Source organism: Bombus huntii, chromosome 6 (assembly GCF_024542735.1).
Source record: "Bombus huntii isolate Logan2020A chromosome 6, iyBomHunt1.1, whole genome shotgun sequence".
NCBI classification, from domain to species: domain Eukaryota; kingdom Metazoa; phylum Arthropoda; class Insecta; order Hymenoptera; family Apidae; genus Bombus; species Bombus huntii.
In genome coordinates, this window is record NC_066243.1 from 16,711,851 (window position 1) to 16,728,547 (window position 16,697).

The window sequence follows — 16,697 nt, forward strand, 5'->3', positions numbered from 1 at the left end:
CTTCTTTACCATTCCCGCCTTTTCTCAACTCTATCGACAAACTATTAATTCGCTTGTGTGCATTTGACAAAATCAATTATTTTACATTTTTCCAAATATCTTTGCTATTCCTATGCTTCCTTTAAAATTCTGTTGTAATATATACATACGTAGGTACACATTTTCAATTGATTAAATTGTATGCATTTACATTAGCATGATATTACCGAATCAAAAACAGTTTGACATTCTTCTTTACATTTCAATCAATCGGTTACAATCGTTGTTTCAATTAATTTAAAAGTTGTACAATTTTTCTTTTTGCTTGACATATTTGTTTAAAGTTTGAATAATGTTAAAAACTCTATTGGAACTCGCACCCCCTACGTTTATGCGCCATTTTCTTCAAATACACGTACATTTACCGTAAAGAAAGTTCCTGGTTCGCTAAAGTGCTTCGTCGTTCTATAGACCTATCGTTATCAGTGATTTTTAAAATATCCTTGCAAAAAAGATGCCCAAGTCGAAAAGAGATAAGAAAAGTAACGTTACACTATATTATTCGATAGCTTTTATTTACTGTTTTATTACGAATGCATAATTTTCCCAGACTAACCTAAAAATGCCTCACGTGTCTCCGAGTAATTGATAAATTTGTATTTCACAGTATCTCTTACGAAAACAAATAAGAAAGGCCTTGCTTTGAAACAACAAATCGTGGAGGATGTTAGAAGTTGCGTTGAGAAATATGACAGGATATTTCTTCTATCTGTACATAATATGCGCAATAACAAACTTAAAGATTTACGATCGGAATGGAAAGACAGTCGGTTTTTTTTTGGTAAAAACAAGGTGATAGCGCTAGCTTTCGGTAAATTACCGGAAACCGAAGCTGCGGAAGGTCTTCATAAATTATCATTAGCATTAAGAGGACAATGCGGTCTGCTATTTACAAACAGGAGTAAGAAAGAGGTATATATTTCTCTATTAAAATATTAATTGTTGACACGTAGAAAGTTTGTATCTATTTGTTTGTATCTTGTTAAGGTATTGAAATGGATGGAAGAATATGAAGAAATAGATTATGCTAGATCTGGATTTGTTGCTCAAGAAACTATAGTGTTACGTGAAGGGCCAATGCCAGAGTTTTCACATAGTATAGAACCTCATTTCAGACAATTGGGAATGCCCACAGCTTTACAGAAGGGTGTGGTAACATTAATCAAGGACTACATTGTATGTAAAGAGGGTCAAACGTTAAATCCAGAACAAGCGAGGATTTTGGTAAAGATGTTTTTCTATATTTCATGTTACATCTTAAATACAATGAAATAATCGTTTGTTCCTGTTGCAGAAATTACTTGATAAACCATTGGCTACCTTTAAATTTATACCATTAGGTATATTTTCCAAGAAACATGGATATAAAGAACTTATATCTCAACATGATGTTAAAGAAAATATGGAAGAACAAATGGACATAGAGGAAACAGAAAATATTGATAATACATGAGATAGATACAACAGACAAATTTATATATGTAGGTGTTTTCTTCTACCTCCCTTCCTTCCACACATTTACTCATTTGCATGCACACATACACGTACACACAACGATATAGAATTTTACTTTTCAACTTACACATTTTGTTAAAAGAAAAAAAGAAAGAAAAAAAAGAAACATATGAACATACCAATTAGACATTTTTGAAACAACTGATGTAAAATAGACATTAACATATTTTTAAAACCTCAAAATTATGAAATCTCCTTTTAACTATTGTCTGTTTATTTAAATCATTTAATGAAACAAAATGATGATGCTACCTCTATATTTTTCTATATTTTGGATTGTTGGAATTGTATGGGTAAATCATAAAATCGTTATGTTAGCCTATGACATGGATATCAAAAAACAACAAAATCTGAATTTAATTTATCTTTAATTGTCTACCTATATAGACGATTTATTATTGGTGCTCCGAGAATCCTTGTAATAATAATCGTAAGATGACTTTTAATGTAAATTCTGATACTAGAAGTAGTACGATATCGATCGATTCTTCGGATGTATCTGACAATGATGAATTTTTGAAACGTAATAGAAAGGGATTAAAATATGAGGTGTATATCAACAAATTCAAATATTAAATTAAAAAAAATTTATGTACTAATATTTATAGTATTACAGCTAATTAAGTTGTTTCGTTACGTATTTCATTATTGATTACAGACTAAAACGCGTTGGCCAAGCAGAACTTCGATAAATGAAATGTAATATGGACATGCAGAATTTCTATCATTGACGACGTGCTTCCATTAATGTAATTTGGCTGTGAAAAGAATAAACCTATAAAACTTGAACTATTTAACAAAACGATTAGTTTTTTATTACTTTGTTATTTATTTATTTTAAAAGCTACAAGATATATATCATTGTTACATATGTATTTATGTTTAGTTGCAGAATACTGAGCAATATCAAATAAATTACATGGGAACTTTGAAATTACATAATACGAGACACATCACAAAACATGTGACAAAATCTACTGAATTTTATAACCTATTTGAAAGAATTAGATCATTATGTGATGATATTATATTAACTATAACGATAAAAATAACGTAATATGCAAATATATAGCAACATACATTAATATGGCATATTCTATAAAACAAGATATTTTATCCAATGAGTAGCAGTATCCTATAAAATTTTATTCATTACGTAGAAACAGGATCTAGTGTAAAATTGCTTTTATTTTATAAGTATTCGCGTCTAGTTAAGCAATATTCATATTAGTTGCAGGAATAAGCATTCGAAATTTAATTTTGTAATTAAATTATTGCTAGGGAATGCTTTCAATAACTAATAATTTATGTATATTCATTGAGTATGAATTCAAACATAACTTCTAACTTTTTTTATGTTTATTATAAATATTATGTAATACCTATGAGACATTGCTGATATTATGTATATTTATGACAAAAAACATACACACAAGTAATAATAAAATAAAATTGATAGAAAATCATAAATTTAAAATAAAATTTAAATTTATTTGTACTCTCTAAAAGTAAATAAGCTCAAGAGAAGCAATAAAATAATACCAAAAATTAAATACATTTGATTTCGTATATATATATATCATACCAAAATAATAACATAGTAACAAAATAGTAATAATAATAAACTTAATAACAATCAATATACATTGCTTTGCTATTACAAAGTGATAGCAAACTTATGATAAAGACTTGTAAATGGTACAGAAAAAATATTGTCATTTCCTGTATTACATTTTTCTTATAGTTCATTCTCCTTTTTTCGTGTTTCCTTCCTTTTTTTTCTGAGGAATAGTTCATAACCAACCAGGAAATGTTTTTGCGTTAAACTAAATGTCATTAAAATACAATACTGCACCGTCAAGTAATTTGCATCTACTAGCACTATCATTGTGTGGTTAGCGTCAGGATATCGATCTTCTTTACTATAACTGTTTCAAATAATATATCTCTAACATCATATTCTAATAGTACACATTTAAAATACGAAATATATTCTAAACTGAAAATATTTTCGGTTCTATTTTCTTTGGTGGAACGCAATTATATTCTTGCATGTTACTGACAATAGTTAAGAAATATTAAGATCATCACTTTCTCTCATGTTATTATGGTACTTTCATTAACAGAAAACGGCAATCTATACTACTTTACTAACATCCTTTATACTTAACTATCTTTAGATGATACGTTTTGAAAGACATAGGCATAGAATATGTTACTATCAAGAAAAGAAGAAAAGAAGAAAAAGAACAAAATTTCAACAACACGTTTACGTTATAAAATAGAACTTGTACATAGTTTGAAGAAACAATAACTTCGTATATGAAACTATATAGAAACATCAGATAGAAACATTTCTCATTGTTAGTGCAAATAACGAATTCACTTTTATACACTGTTATCGTCCTGACCCCGTTAGTAAGTTGTTCGAATTATATCACAATACACAAATGATTACGTTCTAGAATATGGCAATTTCACAGCACATTAATTTAACAGAGATCTCATATAAAAATAAATAAGAATTAATTTAACGAAATGTTCGATAAATATATTAGCTGAAGTAATATATAAATATCTAAATAATATTATAATACACTAGATTTTTATATGCTAGAATAGTTACGGTTAAACGTTTCTAAAAGCCAGAAATTTTTTGTGAAATTAAACGAGATGTATATTGGAAAAAATAGTAGTAGTGGTACGAATTACATTATACTGTTTTCTGTTAATAATAAACGGAACTTTCTAGCATGATATATATAAACGCATTAATAAATCATTTTATACACAGGTTTATCACCACATCGAAATTACTCATCGGTATCATAAATGTTTTCAACTATCGACCAGCAACATAATGTATATTTAGTGGAATAATCTACGGATTATCTGAAGCACAGCGTGTAAGCGATCTGCTTTGAACTCTTCTTGAAGCGTATTATGACGTGATGAGTCCTTTAATTATGTATATTGAAGCACTCATATCGTGCTCTCTAAATGATAATTTTGCTATAAATTATATTGAAAACTAATTTAATGTCTTTGATAACTGACAACATAGTCCTATTACACTATGAGAATTGGAATGTGTTTAAATTCAATTGTAAAAGACAGATTACCTTTCTTACACACTGATCCACGTATCATTTATAAATGATGATAAATTACTTTTATACGTATTTAGTGTTCCTTAGAATCTTGCGTTCGACAAACAAAACATGACTACTAAAGCCTACATTACGGTGTAAATCTACTTCCGAGTCTCATCTATTTGAAAGTCAAGAATCACTACGTCTGAATATGTCCTATACCATATGAAATATAAAAGATGATTAATAGAATTGATTATTATCAAATTACAAATAAAATGTATCCATTTCTTCTGCAGAGTAAATATGTAAAATATTTTCACTTAGGTAATTTGTTTTTGAGCGTAAAGTTCTTCAAGCGATGGTACTTCTGGTATTGGGTCTCGCCAATATGCGAAATTACTAAATTCATCTGCAGCCTCTTCTCGCCATGCTGGGAAAAGATGGTCAACAATAAAGCTCATGTTTGAATATCTGAAAAAATAATATGAACAAATTGAATGTATCGGGTTTATCATAATACTATTATAATACTATTCTGCATGTTTGCTAAAAAACATTGGAAAACATAAAATCTGGGGTAAACGTCAAATGCATCGTTCCATTATAGGAAATAAGCTACTATATGTATCGCATTATTATACATATGCATATAATGAACAAAATTCTGTCGAAACAATTCCATTTCGTCGTGACCCTAATAATAGTTTCATCTTAGCATAAATATACATATGTATATGTGTATGTACATATATATTAGAATGGCGCTATATTTAGAAATCGAAAATTAATTTAAGCTTGCTGCTAAGGAAGAACATATGTAGTATGTTTGCAAGTATTTATATGAACTGCTTGATCAATTGATCAAAGATTTTTCTAAACAATATCTCTTATGGATATTTTTATTTTAGTTTTCGAAATTAAAAAGCTTGAAGCTATATGATTAAATTCAGTAATGCAGAAACAATTCTTCTTTATCACTCGCTTGTAATGTTAATGAAAAAGCCTAATGTATCGACACAGTTGTCGCGCACAGTTGCATCTACACAGAACTTTGTCGTACATATGAGTAATATGTTCGAAGTACTTGGTTGAATGTTCGTGCATAAACAAAAAGAAAGTAAAAACTAGTTTACCATACACACACTGATAATACATTTAGGATTTTTATTTCGTAAAAGCTTTACGCGCATAAAACATGATTATCGTATATGATTCAAGAGAAAATTATTAATTTCAGTGAAAGTTTCATCTCATCTGTGTAACATTTAAGGTGATGAATCTACATTAAGGCAGCTGTGGATGAATGAAAATGGAAATGATAAGAAGCAATCATGTAAGAACCAGTGCTTACCCTATAAGAATCATAAGAAGATAGGTAGGAGTTCTTGCACAACCAAATACCTCAAAGCATACTAGCAATGTCAAACTAAAGAAATAAGTTAAATTTCTACTTTTAAGAGAAAATAAATAAAATAAAAAAAAAAGAAATTGCCATTGGAAAAATTTAACTGCGCTTCAACAATTTGTGGTATACATCATTATGAAAGATATATATATAACTATTATATTGAGATGTATTGTGTTATATGTAAAATATATCTTGATTCACCATAATATGAAATTTCTATGAGACTGCAAATATCACTATATTTTCTGAGGAAATCCCGAGTATAGAATAATATTCCTATTACGAGGTAGCAAATCTATATGCATTTAAAAAAAGGACCAATGGCACAAATATATTGTTTTGTATAGACCATTATCAATGGGATTAGTAGAAAAAAACAGCTACGGTTGTGCCGCCATCAGTAGGTGTTTCACATGGGCAGTGGCGGGAACAACTCATTGACGATATCGCACTGACATGCGTAACTGCAATCATAGAAATATCCGACCTATCAATATCTCTTTCTCAATAACAAATTTTCCTTTTCTGTAAAATATCTTCTCTTTTTCTTACTAACTGGATGAAATACAAATATCGAATATTTTTCATATCAAAATTATGAATAATGCTATTTAACAAATTAATCTTTATTCATTTAGGAAAAGCCCAGCGTACATACGCAATTCCTAAAAGCAATGTATGAAGATGCAACATAATATACGCATTTGTCTTTAGAATAACATGTTCAAATTATTTTGCAATTTTGTATAAAAAAAACATAAAAATATTAATTAAATACTAATACGCTAATAAACTGATTAAAGGATTGATTACATTGAGCACTACATTAGCGTGTCTGTTTAACTACTAATACAATAATGAAAGAATATAAATTGGCAGAAAAGGCAAATACTTACGAAGATTGGAATGTTTGCGTCAATTCGTGTTTTAATTCACCTCTATGGTTTATAGTAAATATACGCATAGTTGGAATTCCTACAGCTCGATACGCCCAAACGTCCTAGAAAAAAAAAAAAAAATCAAAATACAAGATATATACTATGTAATAATTCAGTAAAATATTTTGGGAAGCTATTGTAAATTTATAAGAAATATTTACATTAATTCGATTTCCGTAACCAGCATAAAATGGTTTTGAACCTTCTGGGAATAAAGCTTGAATATCACTAAGACAGGATATCTTAAATTCTTCAGGTTTTCTCTCTATAACTTCACGATGGAATGCTGAAATTAAGCTCGTTGGATTTAAAAGCAATGGCCCTTCAGGGAGTGATAAATCTCCCTGTCTAATGCTTTTCAAATATTCTCTCGTAACTTTGGCTTGTCCGATGGCCCTTGCAGAAAGATACAGCAATTTATAACCATTATTTTTAATTTTTGTAAATAACTGAGCAACACCGGATTGAGCCCAATCTTTGCCAACAATTGGCAGAATATGGCCTAATACATCAGATTTTGTAATAGTTCCATCTATATCAGAGATAACAATTTTATCGTCCCATCTCCACTTGTAAATATGACATTTACAACGTGTTGTGCCCTGATAAGCTGTAGTTACACTAAAAACTACTTCATTAGCTCCGTCTTTCAAATTAAGACTTGCCTGTAACAAGACAACAAACTCAGGATAAATACACACACACACACACACACAAAGTATAAGAATTCGAAAATTTTATCTGTGTTAGAATGTTGTAAAAATCTTTTACATACTATCTGTGCTGATGACAATCTCAAAGTTTTACGATATTTTTCAGTAGATTCATAATACGATCTTCTCTCTTTAGGTATTTTGACTCCTTGTGATTGGTTTTGATTACTATCAGAATCTTCACTACCACTATAACCTTCACCCTCTCTGTCGCGATTTTTCTCAATCTTGGCGATGTCTTTCGTTAATTTTGCAGATTGTTCTACCGTTTCCGTCACCGTCGTTATAGAATCTGCATTCTGGTCAATCTTTAATTCCCTATTTGCAGTTTCATCAACTGGAGTATTTTCTTTGGTTTCCGTCTGTTCCGATTGTACAACGACTCCATCAGCTACAATACGCAAGAGAAGATAATTTAGATTATTTTACATATTACTTGAAAAATGATAAATAAAATTAAAAGGGAAACCATCTTACTTTGACTAAGGTCTTGAGACTTTTTGGTTGGTTGTGCAGAACGTCTCCATGAAAACCACGAACTATAACCACTACGGCTTTCGGGTTTGTCACTGCTTTCTTGTTTTTTCTCTTCATGCATCGGTAACGACATACATTGAGCATATAAATTTTCTATTGTACTTTGTGGTAAATGTCTTTGGAATACAGCGTAAGTCATTACAATCGGGCAAGCGGCCGCCCAATTATAGAATTTTCCATTAATTTTTACAACTAAATTTGGATTTTCATATAATTTTGGATCTGAACAGATATCTTCGAAATGGAGCAAATTTTGATGGAAAACTTCTTTGGATGGGCCAGTTTCAGAATCTAAACCACCGCATAAGGATAAACTAATATTCATATTGCCATCAAATATAGAATGTTTTGGTTCCTCAAAGTCACTATCCAATGACTTTGGTCCACCGATAGCTCCTTCAACGCTGTTAGGGCTTTGTGGCAAGCTTGGTCCATTGCCTGACTCTGTATCTTCTTCGTCTACTCCTTTCCCATCTACAAACATGATATTAGAGTAATTACACATTTTATACAATTTATCAAAACAAATTATTTACTTTTAACTGCTGCTTGGCCTCTGTGAGAGGAAGGAAAATAGAGAGCTGCAACTTCCGGGTCCAGTTCGTCAGCATTAAGATCACTAAGATAAATCCCTTCTGATTCTGGATTACGTCTTACACGAGAAGTTTTCCGCATAAACGATAACATACCACTGAGCATAGATCGGTGCGCTTCCACTGTTATTGAAACAATAGTTTATTAGTCTAAAGTATATAAAATTATATTTATATATAAAGACACGTTTTAAAAGATGAGACCAATCTATTAACTGATCAAGCAAAATATAATATTTTATACTTTTTATTTTTACGATTTTTATCTTTACGTTTCGATAATTTTTGTCTTTTGTCTGTCAATTGTACTAACTACTATTCGGTTGATTAACAGCATTTGATGAACTCAATGAACTTCTGTGAGGTGCGTGTGTGGATTCTGGAGGCAAACTGGGCAATTCACCCCATCTCCAACTCTGTTGATGACTTTTATCTTCCTCTCTTTCAGCACCTTCTTGCGTTATTTTACGCATTTCAAACTCTGTGTCAGATTGAACAGGTGAACATGGCCTGGAATCCTGATTCCTATTAAATATGATGATAATAAAAGGGTAAACAAATTAATTTTACATGTAAATAATCATTATACATACACCTTTCTCATAATTTCTATAATATTATATATAATTATATATACATATATGTACAATCATACATAACTTTAACATTTATACATACTCATAGGCACAATAATACAATAATACACAATTTATTCAATGGCAAACTTACTTTGTAATTTCAGTATCACTGAAGAAATGGAAATCTGTTTCAGGACGTTTATCTGTTGTTTCCTGAGATGAAACTATAGGTTCATCTTTTCTCCCCAATTCTACAGCTGGATTTGAATCCTTCAATATCTTTAACTGATACACATATCAAAATAAGCAATATTAGATCAATAGATGAATAATTAATATGAAATGCAACTATTAAACTTACAGATTCGGTAAGAATTTCATCCGGAATGGACGCGTCGTTCTCGCTTATTTCCGTCTGGCTACTGCTGCCATTGCTAGTCTTTCTCTGAGATCCTTTTTTTTTCAAAATGCTTTTCCTCTTCCGTTTCTTCTTACTTGCATTGGTATTGCTTTTGTTTTCTTCGACACTCGCGTCCTTTGAATTTTTTTTACTCATGGACACGTTCGATTCGTCACTCGATTTTTCTCTACTGCCGCTACTTTGCACATCCTCCGTAATTGGTCTAAAATCATTCTTCACAACGCTAATTTTACGAATTCTTTCAGACGAAGTTACAGCTACAAAAGATTTAGGCGTGGACGCAGTTGTACACGTTTCATCATCATTAATACCATCCATATTAAAAATTTCTTCCTCGCCTTTTAAGGAATCTCGTGTTTCTTCTTTTTCTTCCTTCCAGTCGCTTAATAGAGCTTTCTCAAATTTTTGTCTCTGTTCTATAGGGAGTTCTGGAAAATTTTCTTTGAACAATCTTTCTTTATCTTCGTTTTTTAGAGCAGAATACTGTTTGCAAATTAGTTGTTGCTTTTGGACTGTAGAGATATCACCAAAATTATCCTTCAATATTTCTTCCCTCTCTTCTGAAGATAAAGCAGCAATTTGGAGCCATTTTGCACGGTGCTCCAATGGAAGATCAGAGAATTGTTCGATTAAGAATTTTTCTCTTTCATCCGGAGGCAAAGCTGACATTTGCTCCCATTTCTCTCTTTCAGTAGACAAGATAGATTCTATAAGGATTTTATCCGTTTGCTCTGGAGGAAGATCAGAAAGAATATTAAATCTAGATGATGGGAAACAATTGTCTTCAGGGATAGGGGAACAAGCCAAATGAGGTGGAATTTCAGCGTCAGTCGGTGAACCATGAGAACTAACTTCCTCGACAAAAAAAGCTTCTCCAGAATCTCCTAATTTCATATGGATTTGTCTAGGTTCTCCATCTATTTCTATATCCACCTGTTAAGAGAATATGAAAAATAAATTATTTTTCCTCTGTGTTTGCTCCTACGTATCCTGAGCATTTCAATTGGCAAATAAAATTTATAAAAACTACTCAGTATTATTTAAAACACTACAAAGGTAAGATTTGAATATATAACAAACAAAATACGAGACACGATATTATAACAAAGATTTCAGAAGTTTCGAAAAAATTATAGACATGAGATAAAAACGATAAAAAAACTATGAGAAGCTTACTATTTTTTCTCTGGAACGAAGTACTCCGAGCTTTCCAAAGCGAACGTGAAAAGGTGAGCAAGTAAACGATCCATCCGGTTGTTCAACAACGATGACATCGATAGCACCGGTCAGCGTTGCTGCATTGATCTCATTGTAGAAAACGCGAAAGTTACTTATGAACTTGCCAATGTAGTTCATACTGTACATTGTACACTAACGTATAGTCTCAAACCACTCTAAAAATGTATTTCCGTTAGGATATTTCACCGCGTTGCAGTGATGCGTGCGTGACAAGATACTGGAAAGTTGCCGCGACACTGAACACCCGTATTTGTTTAAAGGTCTTTCGAGAAGAAAGACATCGTGTCTGGAAATATCGGATTTGAAGGGTGACTTAACCACATCGAGACATTGTTTTTCGATGGCAACCGTAAAACTGAGAAAATTCGTTGTTTCTTGCTCGAGCGAATCGAAAACTGCAACTGAATTGCCTTTCAATTAAATGACACGATTTTTAACGACTCACACAATACAACCGTCACTGTTACGAGTTACAAGACAGTCGAGAACTGTCAAAAATTTGTAGCCGGGCAAATACTTCGATTACAAATTTACGATCAATTTATCGTGGAAGTTGCGCATCGAAATTAACGATTTGACGAATACACGTTGAAAATTAGAAAAGAACTGTGTCTATTCAACAGAATACACTTCCGTAATTCGGCTAAAACTTGAATTCTTTGTTCTTGAGAATACTTCGGTAAGAAATTCAGCCGACTACCAGCAGACGGTAGCCCAAATTGACGTTAGAATAGGTCACGTGTTCAGACCTGGCCAATCCAGGTTCCGATACACGTCGGTCAATAAGACTCAACGTCACGTGACCTCCTGGGAATCACGATGTACCGCGTCCTTTAAATGCTCTTACTAGATCTGAAAGCACAAAGACACAACATACGATTACCAATTTAATTATATCTAGGTACGTTCTCTTTGAATTAAGTTTTGAAGGAAACTAGCGTAGCGTTACGTTTATTTTCGTCGAATTGGTTTATCGTTACCCTTGAAACATTGATCGTCGAAGCTTTGTTAAGCATTGATTATACGTTTTCATTGAAACAATGAGAATATTTTAAACGTTGAACTTTGCTCTAATAAAAATTTGCGATATACGTGTAAATTTAACATTTTAACGCATATATACTAGTAACATTTTGCGTAACATTGTTAAGTAAGATTGCATTATGTTTTAAACGTGGTTAGATGATCTCGAAAAGTGAATGTAATAATCGAACATCGGTTTAGCCGCGATCCTCCAACCATTCAATCATTCGATCTTTTGGAAAATTACTGATTTTCTCTTGTTGTTGTTCTTCTTCTTCCTAGGAACTTTTGCAATTAGATTGCTTTCATATACCGTTTTGTTTTAGAAATGGCACGTAAGAACTTTGTATTTTGATCGTTCAGCTTTTATCGCTACAGATCCATATATGATAATCTCTTGCATAATCAAATCTCCATTTGCCACTATCATTTGAAAACGTTTGCTAAATATCAGCAATTCGTAATTGGACAAATTTCAAGAAATTCGATATTCTACTGAATGCTAATAATATAACACATATTCTTCCGAAATTGTTAGAGATTTCCCCGCGTGACGTCTCTCTCATCTCCTGTCTCATTGACATTCAAATGTCGCAGATAAATATTGTTAACGGTTAATACTACACACAGATTACACTAAAGCAGAATGTATAACAGAATGCAATACTCTGAATATATCCGGTTATGACCCCATACAGACGAACGATTTTTATTCACGTGATATTGCTGCGACCATATGTCTGTCTCCGTTGTTCTTAACTGAGGAAACAGTTAGTGGATATGTCGCTCGTTTGCGTCGGGCCTAAAGTGTTAAAGAAAGAAGCAACAGCAGCAACTGTTTCCAACACAAAATAATCTTGCCCTTTGTGTAAATCATTCTGACGAACAATTTTCTCGAACGTACATTGCAACTTGGTTAAGTTCACGGTCGGGAATCACGAGCTAGTGGCTACATATTCGCGTTACATCTGATACATTTACGAGTTCCTTGGCATTCGGCGACTCGCCAAAATCGAAAGACGTTCGAGCTAAAGCGAAACACATTCTTTCAGAGTATTTATCATTTCTCACTCGTTCGTTACTGTGGAGCTGTACTAGTCAGCCTCTCTTCTTTTTTTATCTACGATATTCTTTTCTTACTTTCTTTCTTTTACCCTTTCTCATCTTTCTGTGTTCCTCTTTTTATAGTGTCTAATCGCGTGACTTTCAAGCTGCGTTTTCAAGAATGATACTGTTCTAGTTATTCTGGTTCGCAACTTATCTGAATGGCAGGCTTGTGTAACCGCGTGGCTCCATCGAAAGTAATCATGAAAACAAGCGAAACGAAAAATAAAACAAGAAAAAACAACGGGTGAGGATTTACGATCACCATGCTACACATACGCGCAATTTCAGCTCATTACGGTGACACACACATTTACGCGATATCAGCTTTTTTAAATATGGTGTAGAAGTAACGAACGAAAGCACAGCGTTGGCAAATGCAATTATTTTATCCCTTTCACAATTCCGATCGCTGATTCAAATTTCCAAAAAAAAAAAAAAGGAGAATCGCCGACTTCGAAATGAAAAGTTCCAAACACATGGAAGCGTAATTAGATTTCGTAATTATCGTGAAACTTTTTCTTCGGAAAAATAGATGACTCACCGTTGTTTGTCTATCTATTCTACGGATTCTTACATTTTTACTTTCTCAGGTAAGACTTTTCGAAATGATTAATCGAAGGCCGATTCGACAATGACTTGCTCGTTCCTGAAGGTTTTTACCGGAAATAACTTTAATCAACTTTAATGGATTTCACGCGTTAAGGCTGCGGAAATGCGTGTTGTTTCACTCGGAATCTCTCTCCTTCTCTCCAGTTTTCTCGGAACTATAATTACGTTACTGTCACGTCGCGATCGATATACACGCGACAGACACGTCTACGCGAACCTAATTTTGGACTAGTGGCTTCTTTTCTATTCGTTGCTCTCCTCCTCTTTGATCTCACCTTTCTATTCTTCCTGTTTCCCATTAAATAAACCAAAGGAGCAATAGAATGCAGGCAACGGTAGACGATAACAGTAGACTGGCATTGCTATGGCAAACGATTAAAATTTCAAAGATAAAATATCGGAATCTCCTGCCTCTATGTTTGGTCTCTACCTACAGACTAATTTATTGCCCATTCTTCGACACTATGCTTTACGTATGAAACAAGAATTTTTCTTTTCAAGCCGATCATTGGCGACATACTTTTTTGCGTCTTCTTATCGAAGTCTCTAACTCCGTCCCGAAAAATTCGAACGGAAGAGAACGATTAAAATAAAAGAAAAATGATTCGAAGGAAAACTGTAGCAAGGCTACAACGCGTCTCGCAAGACGAGAAGCACACGCTTTAAACCTTGAGCTTTGATCATTCTACCGCTTTCGACAAAAATAAGCACGATCGAACCTGAGAAAATACGTGTGACAAGTTCGAAGAAACCAGTGCCAAATGACAAAAGCGAAGATAGACAGCTGAATTATGCAATTAGCTTTCCTTCCTCCTTAGCTGCCATTTGTAAACCAACATTCGCTTTTTGCGAACATTGGTAGCTCGAGATACCAATAATCTTTAAATGTCGACAAAAATTGTACATATTATGCTTCGTGTTATTATATTTCTTATCACATAGCGTATCCACGCACAATTCTACACAGCCGAGCGTCTCGTTTCATTCATACATAACTACATACATACATATATACATGCATATGTATACACTCTACTACGTATAGTCTTTCGCACGGCCATTTCACGGTCAGGAAAATATTAGAAAGGAAACTATCGTATCAAATTAAATGGAAATAATAATTTTTTGTTGCAATCGTTAAGATAGGGATATATCTCGTTCACAGTATGTCCTTTTCCTTTCACTTACCTATTCGAAAATACGGTCCGTGATTTCGTTGTCGTGGTAGAAAGCTTGAGAAATTCGCCAAGTGTGGTACACTCGTCGTGATCGTGTACTTTGTACTACCAAACGTTGAAAACACTTTGAAAAAGTCTATGTAAGGAAGAATCGCGTTGATAACGGTTCCAACGTAGTATTCGATTTCTTCCAACTTACCCTATCGTATTAGCACGTGCATACTTTCGAAAATTATTGGAGAAATAAAGGAAACTGGCTTTACTGACGCAAGAAAAACAAAGTGTAAACTACTTCACGCGAGCATTCGAGTCAAACTGAGTCAGCGACCGGAGAATCTTGACTCTCGATACTGCGCTTACGTTCTATCATGACCACGCGCGATCGCTTGGCGAATATATGTATATACACCGTGCCGCTCGTACTACATTACATACATATGCACATGTATAAATGTATGTTGTAAACACGCACACACGTGCCCATAGCATGCTGAACGCAGCCGTGGGTAACGTAAACACAATCCTTGTCAAGGCAGAGAAAACACGCGAGACTCGTGTTTTCGCCACTGAAAAACTTCTGATTGGTCGTCGATGCTCGGATCAACAGTCGAGCCTTCTTTTGCCTTCGTAGGAGAGTGGAAGGAAACAAAACACATCGTTCGATTGTTGACCTAAATTCTCTGTGCTCCTACATTTGCGTAATCAACTACACCATCTCATCGCATTGCGTTTCCTCGCGACGATGCTAAAATATATGCGTTGATAGAAAGATCATTTTTTTGTCTTTCGTCGATGCCTCCGATCAAATTTTTCTCACCCTTAACCTCTTCTGAATTCATCGGAAATTTACATAAAAAATCATTTGTTCTTTTCAAAAGTGCGAGTAGACTCTGTTCCCACATGTATTCATATGTATATCTACGCATTTCGCTGCATGTTGCTGACAATAATTCCTACAGCGTCGATCAGATTGCGTTAAGGTGATTAACCTTGTTCGGAATCAATCGCTGGGATAATACTAGAAACAAACTATGCGATATGAATGTATACATGTATATATATATATGTATACGTATGTAGTTACATACTATCGAAGAAACGAGCGGCGAATGAACGACAAGAAACAAAAAGCAAGTAGGAAGATATCGCGTTAGTACGAAGACCGAAAAAAACAACCTTGATTGGTAAACAGCAATCCTTCGAAAGAGAGAATGGGCTGTGGTTGTTTACGTAATATTGCGCAATACTATTGTTCGTTCGGTTATTTACCATCTAGCGCGGTTATAGTTGGCTCGATGCACGACACGTGTATGATCGCGCAAAGTTGTACTGAAAAACAAATCAATTTCGCAATCAAACGACAATACACCAAACGACTATAACGCTTAACGTTCACTAATCCGAACTTTTCTATTGGTTTATCCAGTATTCCTGGTAACAAATACTGTATATTGTATGTATTGTATTGTATAAGGAGTAGGTTAGAGAACAATTGTATGGACGATGACGACAAATAAAGCTTAATGATGTAAAACGTCAAGAAAATAACGTTCATTGTATATAGGCTAAACGAATCGAACAAAATCAGCATGAAACGCGCTTTTGTAAGATTACGTGTTTTTAACAACGACATCGCCTCGTAATCTCTCCTTCGCAATGAAGACGCTATGAATCGATAACTTTCGAGCTATTGCATAATATCAC

General features: G+C 33.3%; 2 protein-coding genes across 8 annotated transcripts; one reads left to right on the forward strand and one right to left on the reverse strand.

Moving 5' to 3' along the window:
* Window positions 1-3: 3 nt before the first annotated feature.
* LOC126866720 (mRNA turnover protein 4 homolog) lies at window positions 4-4,824 on the forward strand. Of its 2 annotated transcripts, none has more exons than XM_050620638.1 (5): window positions 4-149; window positions 647-951; window positions 1,027-1,263; window positions 1,334-1,520; window positions 2,213-4,824. In XM_050620638.1, the coding sequence occupies exons 1-4, from the start codon at window positions 113-115 to the stop codon at window positions 1,490-1,492; spliced, it is 738 nt and encodes a 245-aa protein (XP_050476595.1). In that variant the 5' UTR covers window positions 4-112; the 3' UTR covers window positions 1,493-1,520; window positions 2,213-4,824. The 2 variants fall into 2 exon arrangements, with proteins under 2 accessions (XP_050476595.1, XP_050476596.1); XM_050620639.1 differs by lacking the exon at window positions 4-149 and adding an exon at window positions 245-521.
* On the reverse strand, window positions 3,025-15,354 carry LOC126866714 (phosphatidate phosphatase LPIN3). 6 transcript variants are annotated; one of them, XR_007690020.1, is made up of 12 exons: window positions 15,004-15,350; window positions 11,014-11,928; window positions 9,778-10,770; window positions 9,568-9,701; window positions 9,152-9,363; window positions 8,782-8,961; window positions 8,186-8,719; window positions 7,771-8,099; window positions 7,157-7,660; window positions 6,954-7,057; window positions 4,677-5,120; window positions 3,025-4,566 (listed from the first exon to the last, which is right to left on the reverse strand). XR_007690020.1 is itself a non-coding variant. In XM_050620615.1 (12 exons), exons 3-12 carry the CDS (start codon window positions 11,200-11,202, stop codon window positions 4,970-4,972), a joined length of 3,330 nt encoding a protein of 1,109 aa, XP_050476572.1. In that variant the 5' UTR covers window positions 11,203-11,928; window positions 15,004-15,098; window positions 15,193-15,354; the 3' UTR covers window positions 3,025-4,969. The 6 variants fall into 6 exon arrangements, 3 of the variants coding, with proteins under 3 accessions (XP_050476572.1, XP_050476573.1, XP_050476571.1); XM_050620615.1 differs by having other exon boundaries at window positions 3,025-5,120; window positions 15,004-15,098; window positions 15,193-15,354; XR_007690022.1 differs by lacking the exon at window positions 3,025-4,566 and adding an exon at window positions 6,407-6,521 and having other exon boundaries at window positions 4,878-5,120; window positions 15,004-15,351.
* Window positions 15,355-16,697: the final 1,343 nt, after the last annotated feature.